At 32.1% G+C, this 21,670-nt stretch overlaps 3 protein-coding genes and 1 pseudogene across 3 annotated transcripts; 1 reads left to right on the plus strand and 3 right to left on the minus strand.

Moving 5' to 3' along the window:
* Positions 1 to 924: 924 nt before the first annotated feature.
* Positions 925 to 3,440, plus strand: LOC120165668 (iron-sulfur assembly protein IscA-like 2, mitochondrial). Its single transcript, XM_039175141.1, has 4 exons — positions 925 to 1,249; positions 1,947 to 2,077; positions 2,191 to 2,299; positions 3,223 to 3,440. Exons 1-4 carry the CDS (start codon positions 1,082 to 1,084, stop codon positions 3,286 to 3,288), a joined length of 474 nt encoding a protein of 157 aa, XP_039031072.1. The 5' UTR covers positions 925 to 1,081; the 3' UTR covers positions 3,289 to 3,440.
* A 279-nt stretch (positions 3,441 to 3,719) lies between these two features.
* Positions 3,720 to 5,947, minus strand: LOC120165693 (annotated as a pseudogene).
* A 1,580-nt stretch (positions 5,948 to 7,527) lies between these two features.
* LOC120165702 lies at positions 7,528 to 9,749 on the minus strand. The gene is made up of 5 exons (XM_039175160.1): positions 9,548 to 9,749; positions 8,878 to 9,131; positions 8,570 to 8,781; positions 8,194 to 8,458; positions 7,528 to 7,945 (listed from the first exon to the last, which is right to left on the minus strand). The coding sequence occupies exons 1-5, from the start codon at positions 9,639 to 9,641 to the stop codon at positions 7,649 to 7,651; spliced, it is 1,122 nt and encodes a 373-aa protein (XP_039031091.1). The 5' UTR covers positions 9,642 to 9,749; the 3' UTR covers positions 7,528 to 7,648.
* A 7,014-nt stretch (positions 9,750 to 16,763) lies between these two features.
* LOC120165704 (protein YIPF5 homolog) lies at positions 16,764 to 17,734 on the minus strand. Its single transcript, XM_039175161.1, has one exon. The coding sequence runs from the start codon at positions 17,681 to 17,683 to the stop codon at positions 16,925 to 16,927; it is 759 nt and encodes a 252-aa protein (XP_039031092.1). The 5' UTR covers positions 17,684 to 17,734; the 3' UTR covers positions 16,764 to 16,924.
* Positions 17,735 to 21,670: the final 3,936 nt, after the last annotated feature.

Here is a 21,670-nt window from a genome sequence, read left to right on the forward strand (position 1 = left end):
CCTACCCTGCCCCCATCAAGAATAGAACTGACTAATCCTAAGTCAAAGGATTGAGAAACTCAACAACGCCACTATTCTTGAACAACTTGGAGCCAAGCTTTCTTTTCGAACTATTACGGATACAAAAATAATAGAAAAAGTTGGATTCAATTGTACTGTTTTAATAAAAAAACATGATTGACTATGGATTCAAGCCATGTACAATAGTTTTATAAAAACGGACGATTTTCCGATCTAAATCAAACAGGTTTTATATGAAGAAGGTTTGCCTCAGCATGTTCTATTCGATACGAGTAGGAGAAGCGATATTCATACCTTTAGCATTTGTGATGCTCAAACCCGAGATGTTAAGGAATAACAATAAGTCCACTTGATTCATGTCAATGTAAGTCTTTCTAAATTTTTGTTTGGATAGTTTTAATTTTAAATTATATTTAATTTGAATAAATTTAAGGTTTAAGAGCTACTTTTGCCATTGTAGCAGAATTAATTTATCATTTTCTCTTATCGTATTTTCGTATCAGTTTAACCCTCAAAGTTAATTACATTATCCTAAACCTTAAAGTCTAAACCCAAAACCTAACTTAAATCCTAAATCTTGAAACTTAAACCCTAAACCCTAAAATCTTAAATTTTAAACTCTAACTTAAAACCATAAACAATAATAATTCTTTTAAATGTTGAAACAATTAAACAAATTTAAAGACTAAATTAATAAAAAAAATACAATATGATCAAAAATAATAAATTAAATCTATTGAAAGTAGCCATTAAACTTAAATTTAAAATTCAAACCGTTAACGTTTTAATAAAATCAAGATAAATTGAATTTTAACTTAAATTAATCAGATCATAATTGAGAAGTCTAATTGTATAGATTGAAAGGAAATACGCGTACAGGTCGACACGTGACTCGTTAGTTCGGGTGTTTGGTCTTGGTCCTAGATTGTGTTTGTCACAATCCTTCTGCTCATTTGGGCTCCCAAAGAGAAAAACCCAGAAATCTACATTGAAAAAGGTTCAAAAAGATCGAAGCTTTAAAGCCATGAAAAACTTAATATGAATACTTAATCTACTTCTCATGTCGAAATCATTGATTCAACGCATTTCTCCATTTTTAATAGCTCGAATCAAGCAAAACCACCAGCTTCTAAGGTCGGCTTTTTGTTCGTCTTCTTCAGCTCTTCATGAGGGTTCTTCTGAATCTCTTTCTCTCGATGCAGTTCACATGACTGATAATTGCGTCAAGGTAAAATTTAAGAGAAAACTATTTGTTTTTCCTTTTTGCGGTATATGATTGATATTCTGAATCTTTCTTATTTGATTCATTTGAATTTATTACTATTATCTGTTGTTTATGGATTTCTTTTACTTTTGCTAGTATTGCTTTCTTGGGTTCTCAGATCAAATTGCTTTAGAATCTTTTGTAATTTAATTGTGGATTGCTCTTGCGTTTGGACGCTGAGAAAGTGTAGGAAAAGATTGAACCTTCTGAATTATGTTTATTTCTTATTGTGTAACATGTAGCTTATGATAGCATTTGGTTCACAAACAAGCTGAATTTTTCATTCAATTTCTTTATTATTCATAATTTCACTTTCTGCCCTTTCCCTCGCAAACCCCATTTCCCCGCATTCATCTAAAGTTCTGTTATATTTGTTATATCAGCATTTTCTTGTTATAAATTGATACCAAAATATATTGCAAAACAATACCCTTTCTGCAAGGTTCTAATTTTTAACTTGTTAAAATTGCCTACAGTAGGATATGTAGGAAATATTGTGGACCTTATGACTTGTTTCCCATTGCAGTGAAATATGCATGAACAGTCCTGCTGGGCGTTTTTGTATAATGTTTTTAATGCCGGTGGCATATATGTTTGCCAAATGCTTAGAAAATCTACATTTTTTAATCATTTTTTCATTGACATTTGGTTTTCCTTTTAGAGAATGAAAGAACTGCAAGCAAGTGAAAAATCATCTGAGGATAAGATGCTCCGGCTGAGTGTGGAAACCGGAGGATGTTCGGGGTTTCAATATGTATTTGATTTGGATGACAAAACAAACCCGGATGACAGGTTTCTTTGTTTCTTTTTGTTCTCGTTTTGGTTTTATGAAAAGTAATTTTTTTACTCTCTTCCTACCGCTTTAACCTTTATTGTTTTCTCATTGTGTCGATTCCTATTTGCAGAGTTTTTGTAAGGGAAGGAATAAAGTTGGTAATTGATGATATATCCTATGATTTTGTAAAAGGAGCAACAGTAGATTATGTTGAGGAGTTAATACGTTCAGCATTCGTGGTAAGCCGTGTTTTCTTCTTCCATGCATAAATGCATCGATGATGTTAGCTTAAATCCTAGGATGTAAGTAGTTTCCTTCTGGCTAAGTGATTCGTTATGGTATTTTCTAAATAGTTGCCAGTACGTTTCATGCATTAACCGGGAACTCAGATAAGATGATAAAATTCATTTATGGTTGAATGAGAAATGTTCAATGTAAAAATACGATGCTGTTTTCTTTTGTTTAGGTAGTACTAAATCGATTACAGGTTTCGGTTGTCCTGGTTTCAATTAATGTTGCTTTATGCGAACTATAGGAATATTAGTGTGATTAGATTTGTATTCAAATTTGTTGTATTAGGAAATAGGAAGCATGAACAATTTATCATCAAGTTTGGCCAGACAAGATAACCCTTTCTTGTTCTGTACCAGAAACTGATATCCGTAGTTCCTATATATGGATTACGCCCCTCTAAGCATACGTTTAGCTCATTGTAGTCGATTATGCCTTATATTCTAAGATAACCCTATCTTGGCACATTGTCAACTTTCCCTTGTGGTTTTGCTTCAGTGTGATATCACCTTTGTGGCCTGCTACTACTACCTTGAAGTTAACTATGTCCGGCATTCCTTAACAGAATTTGTTCAAACAAATTGTATGAGATTTGAACGAAATTGTAGGGATGATAATTACTTATATGTTGATCCTTTGGGCATGATCTGTAAATGCTTGCATGAAATCATTCTCACGAATCACACCGGAAAATGTTTCTAAGATCAATTATAAGGTTTATGAAAACCGAAAGAATATGCTTCATCGCAATATCATTGGTTGTAATTACATGGTACAAATGATTATGAACCACATGCTTCGTATTATAAGCATGGCTTCGTTTACATTTTACCTAGTATGTCATAATCAAGGCTTCTGATTTCTCTTGCAGGTGACAACAAATCCTAGTGCAGTGGGAGGGTGCAGCTGTAAAAGTTCTTTCATGGTGAAACAGTAGATATTACAAGTTCCTTGCTCATCATATTTCTGCCAGGTTCAGAGCTTTAGTTGGCCGAATGGATTCACGAAACCGGTTTTCTACCCAATTTTTTCCCGTCATGATATTTATTTGGATGCAAACCTAATAAGCATACTTATTTCTCCTAGTTCTGTGTTATTTGCATTTGAGACGAGTATCATAATGTAATGAGATGATTATTTATCAACAAGTGAACCCATTGTTATTTAAATGAATTAAATACTTCATTCTTGTAGTTATATATTACCTGAATTTAAGATGAATGCAAATATCGGTACATGTTTGATCCATGATAGTTATATTCATATCCAAATATTTGTAGAAAATGAGATCAATATCTATATCCGAATATTTGTTGAAAATGAGTTGATCTTATGTTGATTATTTGAATGTTTATGTAGAAATTAACAAAGTTGAAACAATCATAAATTGCAGAATGCTGCATGAAATAGATCAGTAGGCGTACATTGTAGCCACCCAAAATTTTCCAAGGTTTAGAACAAACAAATATTATAGTGACCTTTATTTCAACAATGAGCATTGCTACTTAACACGCATGCTTAAACCCAATTCTTAAGAACAACTTCAAAATCCAAAAGGATGGTTTCATTCCTCTGATTGCCTCTGTCCTAGCACCGGAATGTCTTCGTACCATTTCTGTTGTATATCAATGAAATCAAATATACAAGTTAGTACATGAACTACTTGAGCTATGGAAGCAACTAATTATAGCAGACAAAGATTGGAAAACATGCAGTCGTTCAGCCATTGTGTGAACAATTTCTGAGGGTGTTTCAAGTTGGACAAGCTAACCAAATCCGTATTACAATTATCAAAAAATTTGCGATAAGGCTATATAAAAAGTCAGATTATGTTATATTGTTTAGGAGGAAACAGAAAAGCAAAAAAAAAAAAAAAACATTTTGTCTAATATATAACAATGCATGCAACTTGACAGCAGATAATATGGACAAACTAGCAAGCAACATATCACCCACCACTGAATAACAATATGAAGTGCAGTAATTAATGAACAGGTGGTACAACCTTCAGTCGGAAAGTTGTCCATAATATTTGAGCTTGCAAGGAAACTAGGGCGTTTTCGAGCATCTAATATACATTAATGGAATTATGGAAGATAATGATGGTTACTCTTGAACAAAGTTGACATCTACCTATAAGAGTACAGTTACTTCAAAATCCACCATCTAATGTAATAAACTAAAGAAAACTATCATCAACTGATTTAGAGGTTTAAACAACTTGTATCAGAGAGAAGGAACTAACCTACCCACAATGCAATCAAATACTAATCAAAGTGTAGTTGTAGTGTAGTTGTGTAAATTAATATATTGAGTTATTGATAATCAAATTTGGGATTAATATTCCGGACAATCCAGGCACAATTAAGCTGCCTAAGCTATAAAAATTACAGCAGAACTGAAATCCCAAAGAAAAGAAAATTTACCCCAACATTGTTTATTCCCAGAGCCTATGAACTCCATAATCCACAGCCTGCAAAAGTCGAGTCAATTAGAAATTCTGCATTCAAAAGTCGAGTCAATTAGAAATTCGGCATTCACAATAAAAAAAACCAAATAATCAATGGAACCTATAATATTCCAATAAGTAAGCAGAGCCTTTTTAAAATATTTATTAGAAAAATCAAAGTATACAATTAAAAAAACAAAATAATCAATTAAATTTAACAATGCTAAACCCGATTAAATTCCGATCAGTAAATTAAAAAGCTCTAAAATTGTTTCCTAAAAAATCAACAAGAAAATTTAATGGAAACAACGGATCGAAATTGGAAACGATAAATATTCAATACGAAAAAGAGTTAAAAATTCACCCGTTCGCCGATGAAAGCGCCGGCGATGACGAAGGTAACGTAGACAGAGTTACGTCGCATTATGACTCTGTAGAGAGCTTCAAAAAAGGCCTCCTTGACCTCGTCTAAACGTTATCCATGGAAATTCTCTATGGTAAACGAAGTCTCTTTTTGCTTGGATCTGTGATTAGGGTTTGCAGAGATGCCATAAGCGAAGAGATGAAGAGTTTTTCATTGCGACGATTAAACCTTCAACATTGGCTATCGGGTCGAACCGAATGATAACGGATTTGACGTTCAGAGTCAACGGCCCAATGCCTTTTTGTCTTTTTATTTATTTATTTATTTATTGTATTATGTAAATTCTTACTAATCACGTATTTTTAGGGTAAATTACACGGTCATCACTGTACTTTGTTGTATTTCCTATTTTACTATTTTACTTTAAAACTGGTCAATTTCATCACTGAACTTAATATAATTGACAAATTTGGTCACTCAGTCGTTTCCCCCACAAACGATGTTATGACGTTGTTTGGTAAAACTCGTCGGTGAGTGTCACAGCCTATGGCATCGGAAGTGTCTTCGTGCTCCGGTAAAACCCCTATCGACCCCGCTCCGTGAAGTGTCGTCATTCACCGTCGAGGACTGATCGAAGTTTTGTCAAAAACCCATAACGATGTCGCTGCTAATTTTTTGCGATTTTCGATCGATTCCGTCACTGTTGCACCTCACTGCCTTCACCAATGAGTTCCTTGTCCAGTTCCGACCGAAACTCAGGTGGTAGTGTCCCTTAGCCGTCATTCTATCATCGTGCGTCTTACCTCCTTCGTGGATAAGTTTTTAGTTAGCCATGGGGAAAGAGGACGGATGATGGGGAAAGATGACGACGTTAACAACTCAGTGACCTAAAAACTAATTTTATTAAGTTTAGTGACCAAAAATACTAAATGTATAAAGTTCAGTGAGGAAATTGATAGAATTTAAAATAAAGTGAGTGAAATAGAAAATAAAGCAAAATACAGTGATGATCCATGAAATTTACCCTTTTTTTAAGGTTATTACAAAGTAGTATATTCTATGTAAGGATGTTTAAATCTAGGTACCCAAAATGTCGGGTACTTGGGATTTTCAGGTCACAAAAATTTGGCCCAGGACCCTGCCCTTAGAGGTAGGTATCAATAAGTCGAGTACCTATAAAACATAGCTATCTATATTTTCGGGTCACGGGTATCCGATTACTATTTTATTTTTTAAATTTATATTATTTTTTTAAAAAAAATCCACATTGAAAAAACATAAAATTTAAAACTTAACATATTATAATACATATCATAAACATAAAATTTATAAATTCAAATTTTATAATCTAAAAATAAAATTTAAAAGTATAAAAATATAAAATAAAAATATAAAATTAAAACTAAATTTAAAATAATTTAAGATTAAAATAAATAATTTAAATGTTAATGTTAAATAATTTTAAAAAAATAGAGATTTAAAATGTTACGGTAAAATAATTTTAAAATTAGAAATGAAAAATCTAGTTTAAAATAAAAATAGTAATAAAATAAATAAAGGGAATCACGTCAATGGTTAAGAGAAATTTTACGACCCGAACCTTAACTTCAAAACCCGCCAAAAATAATGGGTCCAGTGGCCAACCTACAAAATTAGGTGTTTACCTCTAAAACACCCGGTAATTTTATACCGGGTCGGCAATTCAACGAGTTGAGTAGTTCGGGTCGGGTAATTTTGAACACCCATAATTCTAAATACTCTCAATCATTTGATAATGAACACATGACCTCTAGAAACTATTACGATTCTTTTAACCACTGAGGTAATTTGATTCGTGTTACTAATCTCATATTTGATCCTTCCACATTTAATTTTATAGGTATAAAATGGTAAAAATACTCTAATAAAAATAGTTAAGGTCATTTTAGAAAATAAATATAAATTTGTATATAGTGATCGAAACCAACAAAAACATGATGAAAAACCTTTTTGTTAAAAATAAAAATAAATAAAAATATGTTTTGACCAGTTTTCAAGTCCCGGTCTTTTACCAGCTCCATATGATTGGACAGTTGAACCAAACCAACCAGATTTAAGCAATGCAGTGTTAAAGCAATCAACCAGATTCATCGTTTCATAGCTCAGAAAATCAAAAAACAAAGCGAAGTAATGCTATATATATAACATGCCTCAATGTTTTCACAAATACATATGCAATGAAGGTGCCACAGTCAGGGCACTGGATCGTACTCGACGCTTCCAATTGATGAACCGAATCCAGCTGATATGCCGGGTCTCGACTCTCAAACCGTGACACAGAACTGCACCAGCCGCAAACATGGTTAATACCTTGAGAAATGCTAAGTACAAGTGTACTAATGGGTACCAAATTGTTGATTCAACGCTTAAAATGTTGAAAATATCAAGTTTGGTTGTGATGGGGAATAATGGGATAAGGGTGAAAACCTATAAACGCTGCACCGACTACTTCCTTCCAACCAAAAGTGCCTTTACTATATTATCGCACATCCCATCCGTGACTGGAAACATATGTCCAGCACCGGGTAGTTCGTGGTAGTGCATCCATGGGAGCTGCTGGGCGATGTAACGTTGCAGTGTAACCGGCACAAGCTTATCCTCATCTCCTTGCCATAGGTGCACTGAGCCCTCATTGTTAGGAAATGGGTTGTCCAGTTCCACAGGAGAGAATTCCCATGCTCCAAATCCGATTATCATGTCCCGATGCAAGGACTCATATTCGCCTTGTTGTCTTAAGTGTGCCTAAAGAAAGGACACACAAGATTACGATTGTAGCGATTGCAACAAATGAAGTTCAAGAATCAATTGTAAAATATTAGCCCCTCAACCCCTAACAACTGATTACTACCATGAAATCCTCATAATGCCAACAGATTCCGATGACTAAACCACAGCAATCCACATATACAACAAGCCACAGCTTAACTATAAGTCAACAATACTAAACTTCTAATACAACAAGAAGCGATTTTCGGTCGAGAGATACATGCCACGATATGATCCCTTGAAGGCATCTTCATCAAGAGGTTGATATCCTCACTAGACAAATGATCAGTACTGTTAGTGAGAACGCTAAAACCAGGGAACCGTTTCTGAGTGTTCCACCAGTAGGTAAGCCAGGGAGCATAGTGAGCCAGACGAAGCACCCATTGATCTTGCGGTAACTGTTGCTGAAATCCTTGGTTCGATAAGTTTGTTGGTAAACCAGACCACCAGTAGTTAACAGCTGGAGCTATCAATGTCGCCCCAACTAACCTGTCGAAGTTGCAAACATCAAGTAGTATACACAACAGTTGAACAAACATTATGTGCAATCTCTTGGTTTCTCACTTAGGTTGCATTTGTGTAGTTCAGTAAAAGGAGTACTTGTGAGGTATGTACTTGAGGCAGCTCAAAATCGCCTGCCCCCCCATGGAAATTCCAATTACATAAAACTTGGATCCTAGTCTCAATTGATCAGCAAGCTCTTCTATATCCAAAGCCATACTCTTTACCGTTCGTTTTGGATTAGGGTCACTCTCTCCATAAACTGGTCTGTCAAAAGACACAATGTAGATCCCGAATCGTTTAACGAGTTCCTGGTAGTAAGAAGAAACAATAACAAAGTCAAATGGCTCTCAATCCAAACATATTATAGCTGAAAGCTTAGATGACCACAACAACAACAAAAATACCGGTGACAGACTAATAGTATCAAGCCTACGAGAGTAGAATCCATGGACTTGGATGATTTTATACTTTGCTGCATCTCTTGGAACGCCATGCTCTTCGTAGGCCAAATGACGTCCATCCCTCAGCTTTATTCTTGATGCTGTGACGGGTGGACCGTCCGGAGAGCCACATAATTTTGGTGGTGGTGGCTGAATGGCCTGATAAGCCCATGCTAAAGCCCCCACGGACAAGACCAATAGTAGTTTTGTGAATAAACCTGCAATTTTTGAGATATAGCTATAATAGCCCGTAATGTAGTAGAAATCCATGTGAAATAAGTTGCAATGGCAAGCACGTCATTTGCGAAACAAGATAAAACCACTGCACTTAAAAAGTTCAAAATAAAATCACAATTTTATTTCATCTATGAAAAATAAAATTCCAAAATTTTCACTACAGTAGAATGAACCAATATTTGAAGAATCTGCAACAACCGAAGAATCTAAGATCCAAAATCATAATTTTCTTATTCTTTTCAAGGATTAAAGAAGAGACATAAGGAAAACAAAGTGACCCAGATTTTAAAAGAAATGTGGAATTCTATAACATGGTTATAACCTAAATCAGATGAAATAAAAGCTAGATCTTCCGTAATGTTTTGTTTTAAAGAATATATATATATATATAACCCACCTGAAGGAAGGTTGAAGGAAGGGTTTTGCTTTGCTTTTCTAGTGTGAGCTCTTGCTGATGCAGCTGATATTTTCCTATTAACTCCTCCTGCCATCTTTGTATCTCTGAAGAAACCAAATGGACCTGCTCAAGATTTTTTTTTTCTAAATAAGCAGAAGAATTTCTTACTTAAAGGAGTTTGATTCTTTGATGACATTGACATGTGACATTTTCATACCTTTTCAGATATTTAGCTTGACTATTGAAACGCACTTTCTATTAAAATAAGTTTGTTTTTATAGTAACGAAGACACCGAATTTCGACCTTTCTTTTTTCATTCAATTATTATATTATATAATATATTTATGTATTTTTTATGTTACAGGCCAAAATCCAAATAGCCCGATTCAGAGGCCCAGTAGCAGTGACCCAGATCCACTCCAAGCCAAACTCGACTATCAGGGTTTCCAGAAATCTTAGGGCGCCGCTCCCTCTCCTCTGCACTTCACGCCTCTCACTACCGCACGTCACTTACCACCAAATCCCGTAAACTCCGGCACAAGGACCTCACAAGCACAGCAAACAAGAGTACCAGTTTCATTAGGACTCAATCACTAAAATAGTATTTTTAGGGTATAAATAAACATGTAATCATCCGTTTTTAAGACATAATATCATAGAGTATTAGGCACAAAAATAAACGAATCGAGCAAAAGGCCAGAATACTTGTAATCATCGAAACAAGAAAAAGAGAATAAAAAGGTAGCATTTTTTACCTTTGTTTCGCTTTGATGGTTGCTTTCCCCATTCTTTCTTTTCATTTTTTTTCGAGATGGCCGATGAACTCTAGGGGAAGGTTCGGGGTTTTTAAACCCAAATCTAGCCTCCCTTGAGGCCACTTTGCAAAAACAAAGTTCATTTTTGAAACCGGGGATCGAAATCTTTCCAAAAAACCTACCTTTTTTATGTTTGGCCGCTGATGAACGGCGGCCGTCGCCGGTCAGCGATGGTGGCAGGGTCGTCAGAATCTGGAAACAAGCGACGGTGTTCATCTCAGAAGATGAACAATAGAGAGAATTTGGGAGAGCTAGGGGGTTGTTTCGGCGAGAGATGAAAAAAATGAAGGTTTTTAAAAAATTTAACATTTATATTAACCAGTTAACTCGCGTGTAGACCCGACCCAGTCTTCTGACCCGTGTGTTTTTACGAATTAAAGGGTAAACTACTCTTTTGGTCCCTCGTTGATTTTAAAGAGTTATTTTAACCCCAATTTTACTTTAAATTGATTTCTAATTTTGATTTTCTTTTGATTTGGCCACCCAACTTGCTTTTTAATTCAATTTAACCCCTTTTTTATTTTGTTACATATACGTATATTTTTAATATTTTATCTATACCTATTATTAATATATATATATATATATATATGTATATATTTAATTTTTTTTCTTATTTAACGTACTATAGCTTATAATTATATGTATATATTTTTTCTATTTTTTTATTTCATTGTTTTTTTATTACTATTCTAATATCTTATAATTATATGTATATATATTCTTTTCTATTTATTTTTTTTTTCGATTTTTACCACAATTATATTTTTTTACTCTTGTGTTTATTATTATTATTTATATTATTATTATTATATATATTATTATTATATATATTACTAACCAAACCTTTTCTTTTTCTCTCTAGGCCCCCCATGTCCCCTCTTTTTGACCAATCTATTTTTTTCGGTGAAAATCCATTAGTTAGGAGAATATTGAAACATAATTATTAACACCATGAGACCCTTAAAGCCTATTAGCTAAAGGCATCTTCTTTTGACAAAAATAACTAAACATGCAGCCCACACGTCTTCCTCTTTTTATTATTATTTTTACCCCTTAATTTTTCTTTTATTGTAATTTTATCCCCTATTTATATATATATATAATTATATTTTTCTATTCTCTATATTTCTTTTTGGTTCTTACTACTCTTTTTATTATATTTTTACTTTATTCTATTTTCTTTATTATCTTCTTTGTTTCATCTTTATTTTTATTTTTATTTTTTTTATCTTCTTTATCTTATTTTCATTTACCTTTACTTAATCCTTTTTATTTTCTTTATCTTTTTATCTCCGTATTATTTTTTTTATTTTATTTGTTTTTATTTTCTCATTTTTTTATCTAACACTTTTCTTTATTCTTTAAAAGTATGTTTTCAAAAACGGTTAAATGTAAGTAATTCAGATCGTCATTTTACCTTTTAATTTAAAATTACAATTTTCTTAATTAAAGACAACTGGAAATTATATAGTACCGAAAGGGCAGTTCAAGGGTGCTAACCCTTCCTTGACTGTAACTGACTCCCGAATCCGACACATCTTTGGTAAGACGCAGATCAGGTGAGAATTAAGATATCCGGTCAACCCATTTTTTATAAAATAAATGATCGGTGGCGACTCCAATCCACATTTTTCAAGTCGAAGCCCAATTCCGGGACCCAACTGAAAGATGGTTGCGATAAGTAAGGCTTAACATAAAAAAATATCTAAATAATAGATAAGGATTACTATCGATGGAAATTTTTTCTCATCGTAAATTTCAAGATTAGATTTCCCTCAACAAAAATTATAAATTTTATACACAGTAAGGCGCCGAAAAATCACCCTAATCTTTTTTTACTCCATCGTTCATATTTTATTTTTTGATCTAACACCCTTTGTAGAATGGCGCGTTCTCTGAAACACATCTTGTGAAATGTGTAAAAAATCGAGTATTAATTTTATAAATATTTTTGAAATAATACCTAATATATAATTAATTTTTGTTAGGGTTATATTTGTGTAAAAACGTCAACTTTATTTATTTATTTTATTTTTTGTGTGTGAAAAAAATTTCTACGTTAAAATCTTTAAATATTCTTTTGTAAATTATTTTATAAATCGACAAATTTTTATTTTTGTATGAAATTACACAATACGTATGATCTAGTATAGGAAAAATTTGACGGTAATTATTTTAAAATAAAAATAATTTTATAAAAATTTTACAACTAATATTTCTTTTTCAAAATGATGATAATAAATATTTTATAATTTAAAAATTATAAATTTTATATATTTTTAAAGAAAAAATTGACTTTATATTCTTTTTTGTATTGAATTTTATTCACTTTTAATTCTTTTTTATTGTATTTTTATTGATTTTTAAAAAAATAAATAATAATTCATTTTATCTATCAATTGTAATTAAAAGTTTATTTTAATATTTTTATATTTTTAAACAATTAATATTAAAAGTTAATAAACATTATTAACTGCTAAAAAATAATTATCACACAAAAAATAAATCAATAAAATTGACGTTTTTATTGAATTTATTCACTTTTAATTATTTTTTATTGTATTTTTATTGATTTAAAAAAATGAATAATAATTCATTTAATCTATCAATTGTAATTAAAAGTATAAAAATATAATAAAAAAAGAATTAAAAGTGAATAAAAGTCAATACAAAAAGAATATAAAGTCAATTTTTTTCTTCAAAAATATATAAAATTTATAATTTTTTAAATTATAAAATATTTATCATCATCATCATCATCATTTTGAAAAAGAAATACTAGTTATAAAGCTTTTATAAAATTATTCATATTTTAAAATACTTACCCTCAAAGTTTTCATATACTAGATTATACGTATTGTTAAATTTTATGCAAAAATCAAAATTTATCGAGTTATAAAATAATTTACAAATGAACATTTAAAGATTTTAATGTAGAAAGTTTTTTTTCACACACAAAAAATAAATTAATAAAGTTGACGTTTTTATAAAAATATCACAATAATAAAAATTAATTACATATTAGGCACTATTTTAAAAATATTTATAAAATTAGCACTTGAACTTTTACACATTTCACAAGGCGCACTTTAAGGGGCGCGCCTTACCCTCATATCAGCATAAGGCGCGTCCCCTAGAGCGCGTCTTTCTACAAAAGGTGTTAGATCGGGAAATAAGTCTGAACGGTGTCTGATAGAAAAAAAAAAGTTAAGGTGATTTTTCGGAAAATTCGTCACACAATAAAGGATATGATAGATTTATCTTTTTTACAGAGTAAACAGTAGAACCCCATATACTGATAGTTGATATTAATTTTTTTCTCAGCATGTGATTTTATCTTTTTTATAGTGATGAATACATTTTTTTTATACAAAAGTTATCATTTTAGGTGTTTCAACTATAGCGATTATTAAAAAATTTCATTAAGTGACATGTGTCATATTTATATTATTTTAAAAAATGTATTTTAAAAAAATTAAAAATATATTACATTTATAAAAAAATATACTTTCTCTAAAATTATATATATATAAAAAAAACCTTGCAATCTTTCTTTTAAGCTATAGTGACTACTGTTATCGTCACCCTTAGCATCTTTCTTTTCGGATATGTGGTCATTCAGTGACGACGATCGGTGATGACCTATTATGACAGTCAGTGATGACCGACAACGATAATAAAAATCTTAAATAAAGATGGTGGCTAGCATGGGATTGAAATTATAGTTTTTAAAGTTTTGAGTTTTTTTTTTTAAATTGCTTTTTCTTTAGGCTTAATACAATATTAAGTGTCTAAAAAAATTTTCGTTAAAAATGAATGCTTAATATTTTATCCGTTACGTTTTTAGGTATATACCATTAAAAAAAGTCACGTGTCCGTTTCACGTTTTTATTTTTTATTTTTTAAATAAAATATTATTCAAAAACATTTTTAAAAAATATAAAAATGAAACGTGTTACTTAATAAATTTTTTAATGATATACACCTAAAAGTGTAAAGGAGAAAATATTAGACACCTATTTTTAATAAAAAAAAAATTTAGACAACAAAAGTTAATTTTGAATCACTTATTTTTACATTAAGCTTTTTCTTTAAGAGAAATTAGAAACTTTTTAAAATATAAAAATATTTTTAAATTATTTTAAGTAATTTTTTTAAAATTATCAAAATGTGATATAAGTTACTTAATATAATTTTTTAACGATAATTATAATCGAAACACCTAAAGAAACAACGATTTACTTTTTTATTATTTTTATTCATTTTAGCTTGATTATTGAAATACTCAAATGATTTTTTTTATCTAAATGAAACCAAAACAATATTAATTTTAAAAATGACACTTTTTCAACTACATGGGGAAAAAATGCATCTAGCGCACAGAATCGAAGGCGCTCTTTACTAGTAACGCTTTTATTTTATGTAACAAAGCGTAATATAACATTTATCGGTTCTTTAAAGAATACATAATTATTTAAACACGTATTTCGTTTAAAATCTAAAAAAAACCCGTTTAGGTGCGATTTTTGAACAGCACAATTAATTTAAAATTATTTTGTTGAAAAGACGTGATTAACTTATAATGTTCCTATTAATTTTGTTTAAAAATATAATATTAATAAATAATACTATGATGATCAAAATAAAAAATAATAAAAATTTGATAAGAAGAAAAAGGTGTTAGTTGCATTTTCTTTTTCTTTTGTTTTTTAACTGGTTCGAGATGTTCATAAATCTAACTTGGAAGACTTGAATAATAGCAATACCTTATAACAATTAAAATATAGGTTTGGTCTAGTAGGATGAGATATTATGTCTTTTAAGTAAGGTCAGATGTTTGAATATTAGCGTTTATTAATAGGGCAAACTGAGTTTGGAGGGTCACCTTTACCTCTGTAGTATCTAATCTAAATTAGTCAATCAATAAATCAGATACTAACAATTAATTCAAAAAAATTAGATACCTAGTTAACTGAAACTATTTAATTTCAGTCCACGGTAACATTTATTAGCATTAAAGGTTTTTTCCTATTAACGGTAGGTTGATTCGTACTTAATCATTATTGTTATAAAAATATTTTTGACTATTCTCTTCAAAGTAGTAATGTAATCGAATTACCTTTAATTTTTAATAAGTGTAATCTCTAGTTATTTTCCAATTTGGGTAAAAAATAAATAAATTTAAAATTTTACAATGATTCTGGGATTGATCTTGTGCATAATTTTAAGGGTAAACAAACAAACATTCATTAATATTTGAGTAAATTTTTATTTTCTCCACTAAAGTTTCAAAAGTAACAAATTAGTCACTAATGTTATTAGTTTATAACAAATTAGTCACTTTCCATTAACGGTCGCAGTAACGCAATGCTATCGTTACACGTTAAACCAACTGACTCGACATATTTTACTCTTGTTCTTCTTCTTCTTCTTCTTCTTAACTTTAAAAGATTCTCATTCTTGAATCTAAGTAACTTAAATGTTCATATGTTGGCTAACTCATACATTTGTGCATTCTTCTTCATATTCTTCTTAACTTTAAAATATTCTTGAATCTAAGTGTAACTCAAATGTTCATATGCGGGCTAACTCATTCATTTATGCATATTACTACTCAATTGATTCGGACTTCATTATTCTTATGTTGGGCATGTTCTTTGCTGCAACCTTATACTTGGAGCAACGCTTCGGAGTCGATGTTTTCTTCCAAAGCGGTTCCATGAATCAGTGGTATACGAAGAACTTCTGGTGGAATCAGACGAGCAATCTCCATTAAAATCTAGCACCAGTCCAACGCAGTTCACGGATAACTTTTTTATATTAGTCTAACCATTGCGTAACATCTAAATCAATTCAAGAATCCAAAAATCTAAGAAGAAGAATCCTGGTATGTTTAGAACTAAACAATTTTCAGCTTACAGATACATTTTGAATCATTTTAATTATATTAAATGATTTAATTCAATTAAGCTGAAAAGAAAAAAAGTTAAACCAAAGTAAATAAATAAACTTGTTTGGTTATGGCTTGGATAATTTGATGAATTCAACAAGCTTTATGATGATTATAGAGAAACCAAATAAAACGATGCTGCTCCCTCTGTTCAAATACCAACATAACGTTGGGTCCCCAAAGCTCAAAAAATAAATAAAAATTTCAAGATTGCCATAACCAGAATCATATGAAAGCTTTACTACATGCACATAAAAGTCTCACCAAAACTAAAATTAAGCTAAAGCTAGATGAACTGGTAAAAAAGAACTAGAAAAAAGCAATCATTGCAAAGATTTTTACCCCTTTAGCATTGATTTTTCCATGAATCTAACGGGAAATGAATGTAGGAATGATTTTATCATGAATTAAAAGAAATTTTCATGCCAAGGTAAAAGCCTATTTCACTTCATCCAAATAAGTTCATGTTCTTCATATTCAGAAACGAAAGAGTGCAATTCTGTAACATTTTACACATCAAATTCCAGAAAGGGATCCCATTGTCTTCAGCTATTCATATAATCCACCAAAACCCTAACTCAACAGGAGGGTAGGAAAACCAGTTTCAGTTAAAATATGACAATAAGGGAAAATAAAGCGTAGATCAAGAAACAAGAGTACGCGATAAGCCCACGGTGTTCTTCACCTCCATCAGCAAGCGTCACCATCAAATTGGTGCAAGCCCTACTGGCCCAAAGGACGAAAACCCCCGCCAATGCAAATTTAGGGACGCTGCTCCCTTGCGGGATAAAAAGTGAAGCCGCCGAAAAGAGCACAACCGGTAGTAGACAATAACCTACCACGCTCGTACACGTGTGCAGATCTAGGTTGCCGTAGTTGCGACCCGCTAACATGTTGAAAACGATGTAGAGGAAAATCGAGGAGACGACGATCCAGCCGAGGATTATACCGAACTGGATCTTGCCGCCGAGGAGCTGGAATAAGCAGAAACACAAGTAGAGGAAGATCGGACCGGAAAGATCCGAGTCTTTATGGGCCGTCGGGTTGACTCGGAAGGGATTGAGGATGGATCTCGTTTTGTGCCAGATTTGTTCCGGGTGGATGCCCAGTTCGTCGAGGAGGGGCTCTTCGTCGTCAAAAGAACCGGAACCGGATGATGCTGACGTGGAGATTGTGCCGCCGACGGGTCCGGATGATGGCGGAACCGACCCTATATCGAAGGCCATGAAGGGTATGGAGGACGATGGAGGGCGGGAGGGTTGGAAAGGAGCCGTTGGAACTCGGCGTTGGTTGACGTTTCCGACGGTGGGATTGACTCCACCACCGGAAGGGAAAACGACCGGCGGCACATTGAATTGTTTGGCCATTTTTCTTTTTTGCGATTCTTTTTTTGGGGGATAAGGCAAGGTTTTTTTTAATCGATTTGATTGGTTCTTTGCTTCTTAATGATAGAAGGGTAATTTTGACTATTCGTTTGAACTGTTTTCTAATTTATACACTATAGCTCTATTGTTGAGCCGCGGTAGATGGACGGGATGACGTGTTATGCACGGAGAAAATTACATTATTGTACATTTATATTTTCCTTTTCTCAAATTTCGTCCCTAATCTCACACCTCTAATTAATTATGGTCACTTGGTAACTCGGTTAAACCAGAGATTATATTAAAGCTCTTGAAGAATAATTTTAAATTCCTAATAAATTGAAAACACTCCAACAGTTTTTTTTAATAGTCTAAAATGATTATAAGATCCTATCTATTCAAAAATTTTCTTAATTATTGACAACATTTATCTTATAAACACAACCGATCAAACTTAATACTTCAAGAGAGAATAACACTCTTCATCAAGAATTTAACCCAATTTAAATTGATCCAAACTTAAATTAATTCCATCCAAGCTGGACTCTAATGGCTATGGAGGAGGATCAGGGATTGGAAGAAGTGGAAGGATTTGGGTTAAAAGTGGAGGTGAAGCCGAATTCATGAGTAGTATTTGGTGAATGGTATCCCTTCGAGTTATTGGGATTGAAGAGCTTGTTTTCGAGCTCAGATAACAGGGCTTGATTCTCCTGGTTCAGCATCTCTGCTTTCTTCCTCAGCTTCTCGTTTTCTTTCATTATGTGACAGTTCTGCAGATACAGGTTTGAGTTAAGCCTTTCCATGGAAAGATCAACTGCAACATTGGCAACCAAAAGAATGCAAATAATTAGACAAAACATCCATACGTAGGATGTCTGGTTAGAACCAGATTACAAAAGACAGATTAAGAAAGATAACCTGTTTCAAGGAGGTTGGCTTGAGAGCTTTTGCAAGTTATATATGCATATATTTACATTGGGTTTGTATAAAACTTGTTATATCTTGTGTAAGGTTTCCATATTATACAATTATTTTATATCTAAAAATATTGTATTTATGCTGATTAGATCTTAATTCAATTTATATAATTATGAATAACAACTTGAAGATTTTATATTCAAGTATATTTAAATACACAATTTAATCCCAAAAACCACAATTTTCTTTTTTTAAGATTTAAAAGATTATCCTAATTTAAAGATTATATAAAAATAATTATTGATCCATCCTATTCATCAAAATATCATTTGTTCTAGTTTCTATATTAAACAAATTATATTTTAGAGTTTTTATATTTATTTCTATTTTCACCATTGTCACTTCGGTCGGTTTTTGATAATAATTTTTTGGGGTCTTAATATTTTTATTTCTTTTTCTAATAAATAATTTATTTAATTATCGTGTTAGAAGAAAGTGAGAAAGGGTACAGTGGTGCGTTGGAAATAGAGAAAACATACTTTTGAAATGCCCTTAAACGAAGATTTAATAAAAAAATTTTGATGAAAAAGGTGAATTATTACTACGTGGCTCGTTAAATGAGGAAAAGAGTAGACACGGCAATAATATTACAACAAGAGCAAAACGAAGAACAAGAACAGTCCACCCAACCCTTTCCCAGGAGCACCCAAACGGCAAACAGCTCTCACACCATGTCCTCATTCAGGATTGGAACCACTTCCTCGGGGGGGGGGGGGGGTATCAATAAACTGCGTAATAACATCCGGTCCAACACTTCTCGCAAGACTATCGGCAACTCGGTTTCCTTGTCTCAAAACATGTTGGAATCTAACTTCTCAATCCCAGTCGAGAATCCCATAGATATGTTCAACAGTAGACAGCAAATTGTTCTTCTTTTTGCAGCCATGCAGGAGCTTTACAACCGACAAGTTATCATTCTCTACAATCACCTTTCGCGCACCCGAGCGTCAAGCACAATGGAGATCGATGTACACACCCCAAAGCTCTACTTCCAAAATCGAGCACACCCCCAGAAACTTTTTAAAACCCATAATCCAACATCCGTTATGATTCGGAGCCACACCACCGCAAGACGCAAAACCGTTTCCATCTCTTCGAGCACTATCATTATTGACTTTAATCCAATGAACCGGCGGCACCATCCACGAATCAGCTCCCACATGTGAAGGATGCCCCCCTGTATTACCATGCTCCCGCTCAATAGCTTAGATCGTCAACCTCTGCAGCCTCCTACTATGCTCGAGAATGCCAGTATTACCCTCTAAGGGGTTATCAAACACTATGGTGAAATAGTTAATATTCACAAGATTGACATAGATCCAATTTTTGATCTCCATTGACATAAACTCCTCCAGCTTCTTCTCCTTAATCAACATCACCCAAATGGAGTAAATAATACTGTTGTCGAAACGATTTTTTTCTTACAAGGTGAAAAAAGGTGAGATTTTGAAAACCACATTAATTCTTAATTGTCTCTTTTCATTTTAAAAACATATGCGATTTAAAAGACCTCTCGTTTCGAAAAATTTGAATTTCCTTTACGATCGACAAATAAGGTTCGAAGAGTCGCCACCAATCTTTGATTAGGGTGTGATTGGACACCCAAAAATGTTTTGTCATTTTAAATAAAAATTAATTTTAATTAAAACAACAAATTGAGGTCTGCGTCACCAAAATCCGAGTTCGGGAGTCGGTTACGTGTGGGGAAGGATTAGCACCCCCACAACGCCCTAAATCGGTACCTAGTCGATTAATTAACGTCTTTGCAATGAACTTTACAAATTCAAATTTATTTTGATTTTTGATCCCATAAAATAAAAATGTAAATTTAAAACATTCAAAAGCACTCAAAATAATTAAATTAAAATTACCAAGTCGTTTTAGAAAGATAAAGAATGTTCGATTATTTACAAATATCGAGACCAGATCTTAAAGATATAACAACCTTTTCTTGATATATTTAAATAAACGAACATTTCTTTTTCTCTCGTTCCCAAATTTTAGGTGACGAATCAATTTTTTGGTTTCACTTTCGGGATACACTTTTATTTTAAAATTATTAAAAGCGGACCTCAAATCAGTTATGACTGCCCACTTAAAATAATTTTAAATTAAAAGTGTATTACCCTTAATCCAATTATGTATTATGTCGAGTTATGCAAATGAGGTTACCATACGAATAGTACAAAAAAAAGGATGTCATGCCAAAATTAATTAAACAAAATTAAAAATATCATACAACATGACAAAAAAAATATATACATATATTTTGATTAAAAATTAAAAATTATGCATATTAACATGTAATGTACAAATGTGACTCAAATATAAAACAAAAACATAACATGCTAAACTAAAAATTTAAAAAATGTATATACATATTAAAACTAAGACTAAATTTAAATAAATGTAAAATTCAGCTTGCAAATCAAAAATAAACCAAGGACCTAAATATAATCACATCAATAATAAAGGGTCTACACGTGAATAACTGAAAATTATAACTAAAACTAAAACTGAAAAATAGCGAAATTAGGACAAACACAAAATGTTAAAATTCGAATATAGACTTACAAGTGACTGAAATATAAACACGCTAAAATAAGAAGACTAAAACCTAATTTTATCCTAAATATTTAATATAGAGCCCAAATGAACTAACCCTACAGGAACCTCACGCAAAACCCAAAATAATTAATATATAACCTAACTTAAAAACAAAACTTAAGTTATTTTATTAAAACTAAAGAACCTAGTCATTTCCAGTATCCTTCTCCACTCTCCCTTTCTTCCACGCAACTGTGAACATCTCTCTCTCACTACTCTTAATTGAGACCCTCAATACCTATTAGCCTTCAAAACTTCCTTGGCCACCGCTCAACGATAGCCCCTTTCTCCGATCACCCAAAGCTTCTGGGACTCTTAAACTACTTCCCTACTCCGGTGAAGACCCAATATAACGAGGTAAATAGATTTCTCTATTTTCTATTTTATTTTGAAATCGTTTGACTC

This window comes from Hibiscus syriacus, unplaced genomic scaffold (genome assembly GCF_006381635.1).
Source record: "Hibiscus syriacus cultivar Baekdansim isolate YM2019G1 unplaced genomic scaffold, ASM638163v2 tig00111587_pilon, whole genome shotgun sequence".
In the NCBI taxonomy this organism is placed as follows: domain Eukaryota; kingdom Viridiplantae; phylum Streptophyta; class Magnoliopsida; order Malvales; family Malvaceae; genus Hibiscus; species Hibiscus syriacus.

Excerpts from the sequence above, each read along its gene's own strand:
- LOC120165668 (XM_039175141.1), top strand. The coding sequence starts at position 1,082 with ATGTCGAAATCATTGATTCAACGCATTTCTCCATTTTTAATAGCTCGA. Across the intron at positions 2,078-2,190 it reads AAAACAAACCCGGATGACAG|AGTTTTTGTAAGGGAAGGAA; the intron begins GTTTCTTTGTTT and ends TCCTATTTGCAG. Across the intron at positions 2,300-3,222 it reads TAATACGTTCAGCATTCGTG|GTGACAACAAATCCTAGTGC; the intron begins GTAAGCCGTGTT and ends TTTCTCTTGCAG.
- LOC120165702 (XM_039175160.1), bottom strand. The coding sequence starts at position 9,641 with ATGGCAGGAGGAGTTAATAGGAAAATATCAGCTGCATCAGCAAGAGCT. Across the intron at positions 9,132-9,547 it reads TTCCTTCAACCTTCCTTCAG|GTTTATTCACAAAACTACTA; the intron begins GTGGGTTATATA and ends CAAAAATTGCAG. Across the intron at positions 8,459-8,569 it reads CTCAAGTACATACCTCACAA|GTTAGTTGGGGCGACATTGA; the intron begins GTACTCCTTTTA and ends CAACTTCGACAG.
- LOC120165704 (XM_039175161.1), bottom strand. The coding sequence starts at position 17,683 with ATGGCCAAACAATTCAATGTGCCGCCGGTCGTTTTCCCTTCCGGTGGT.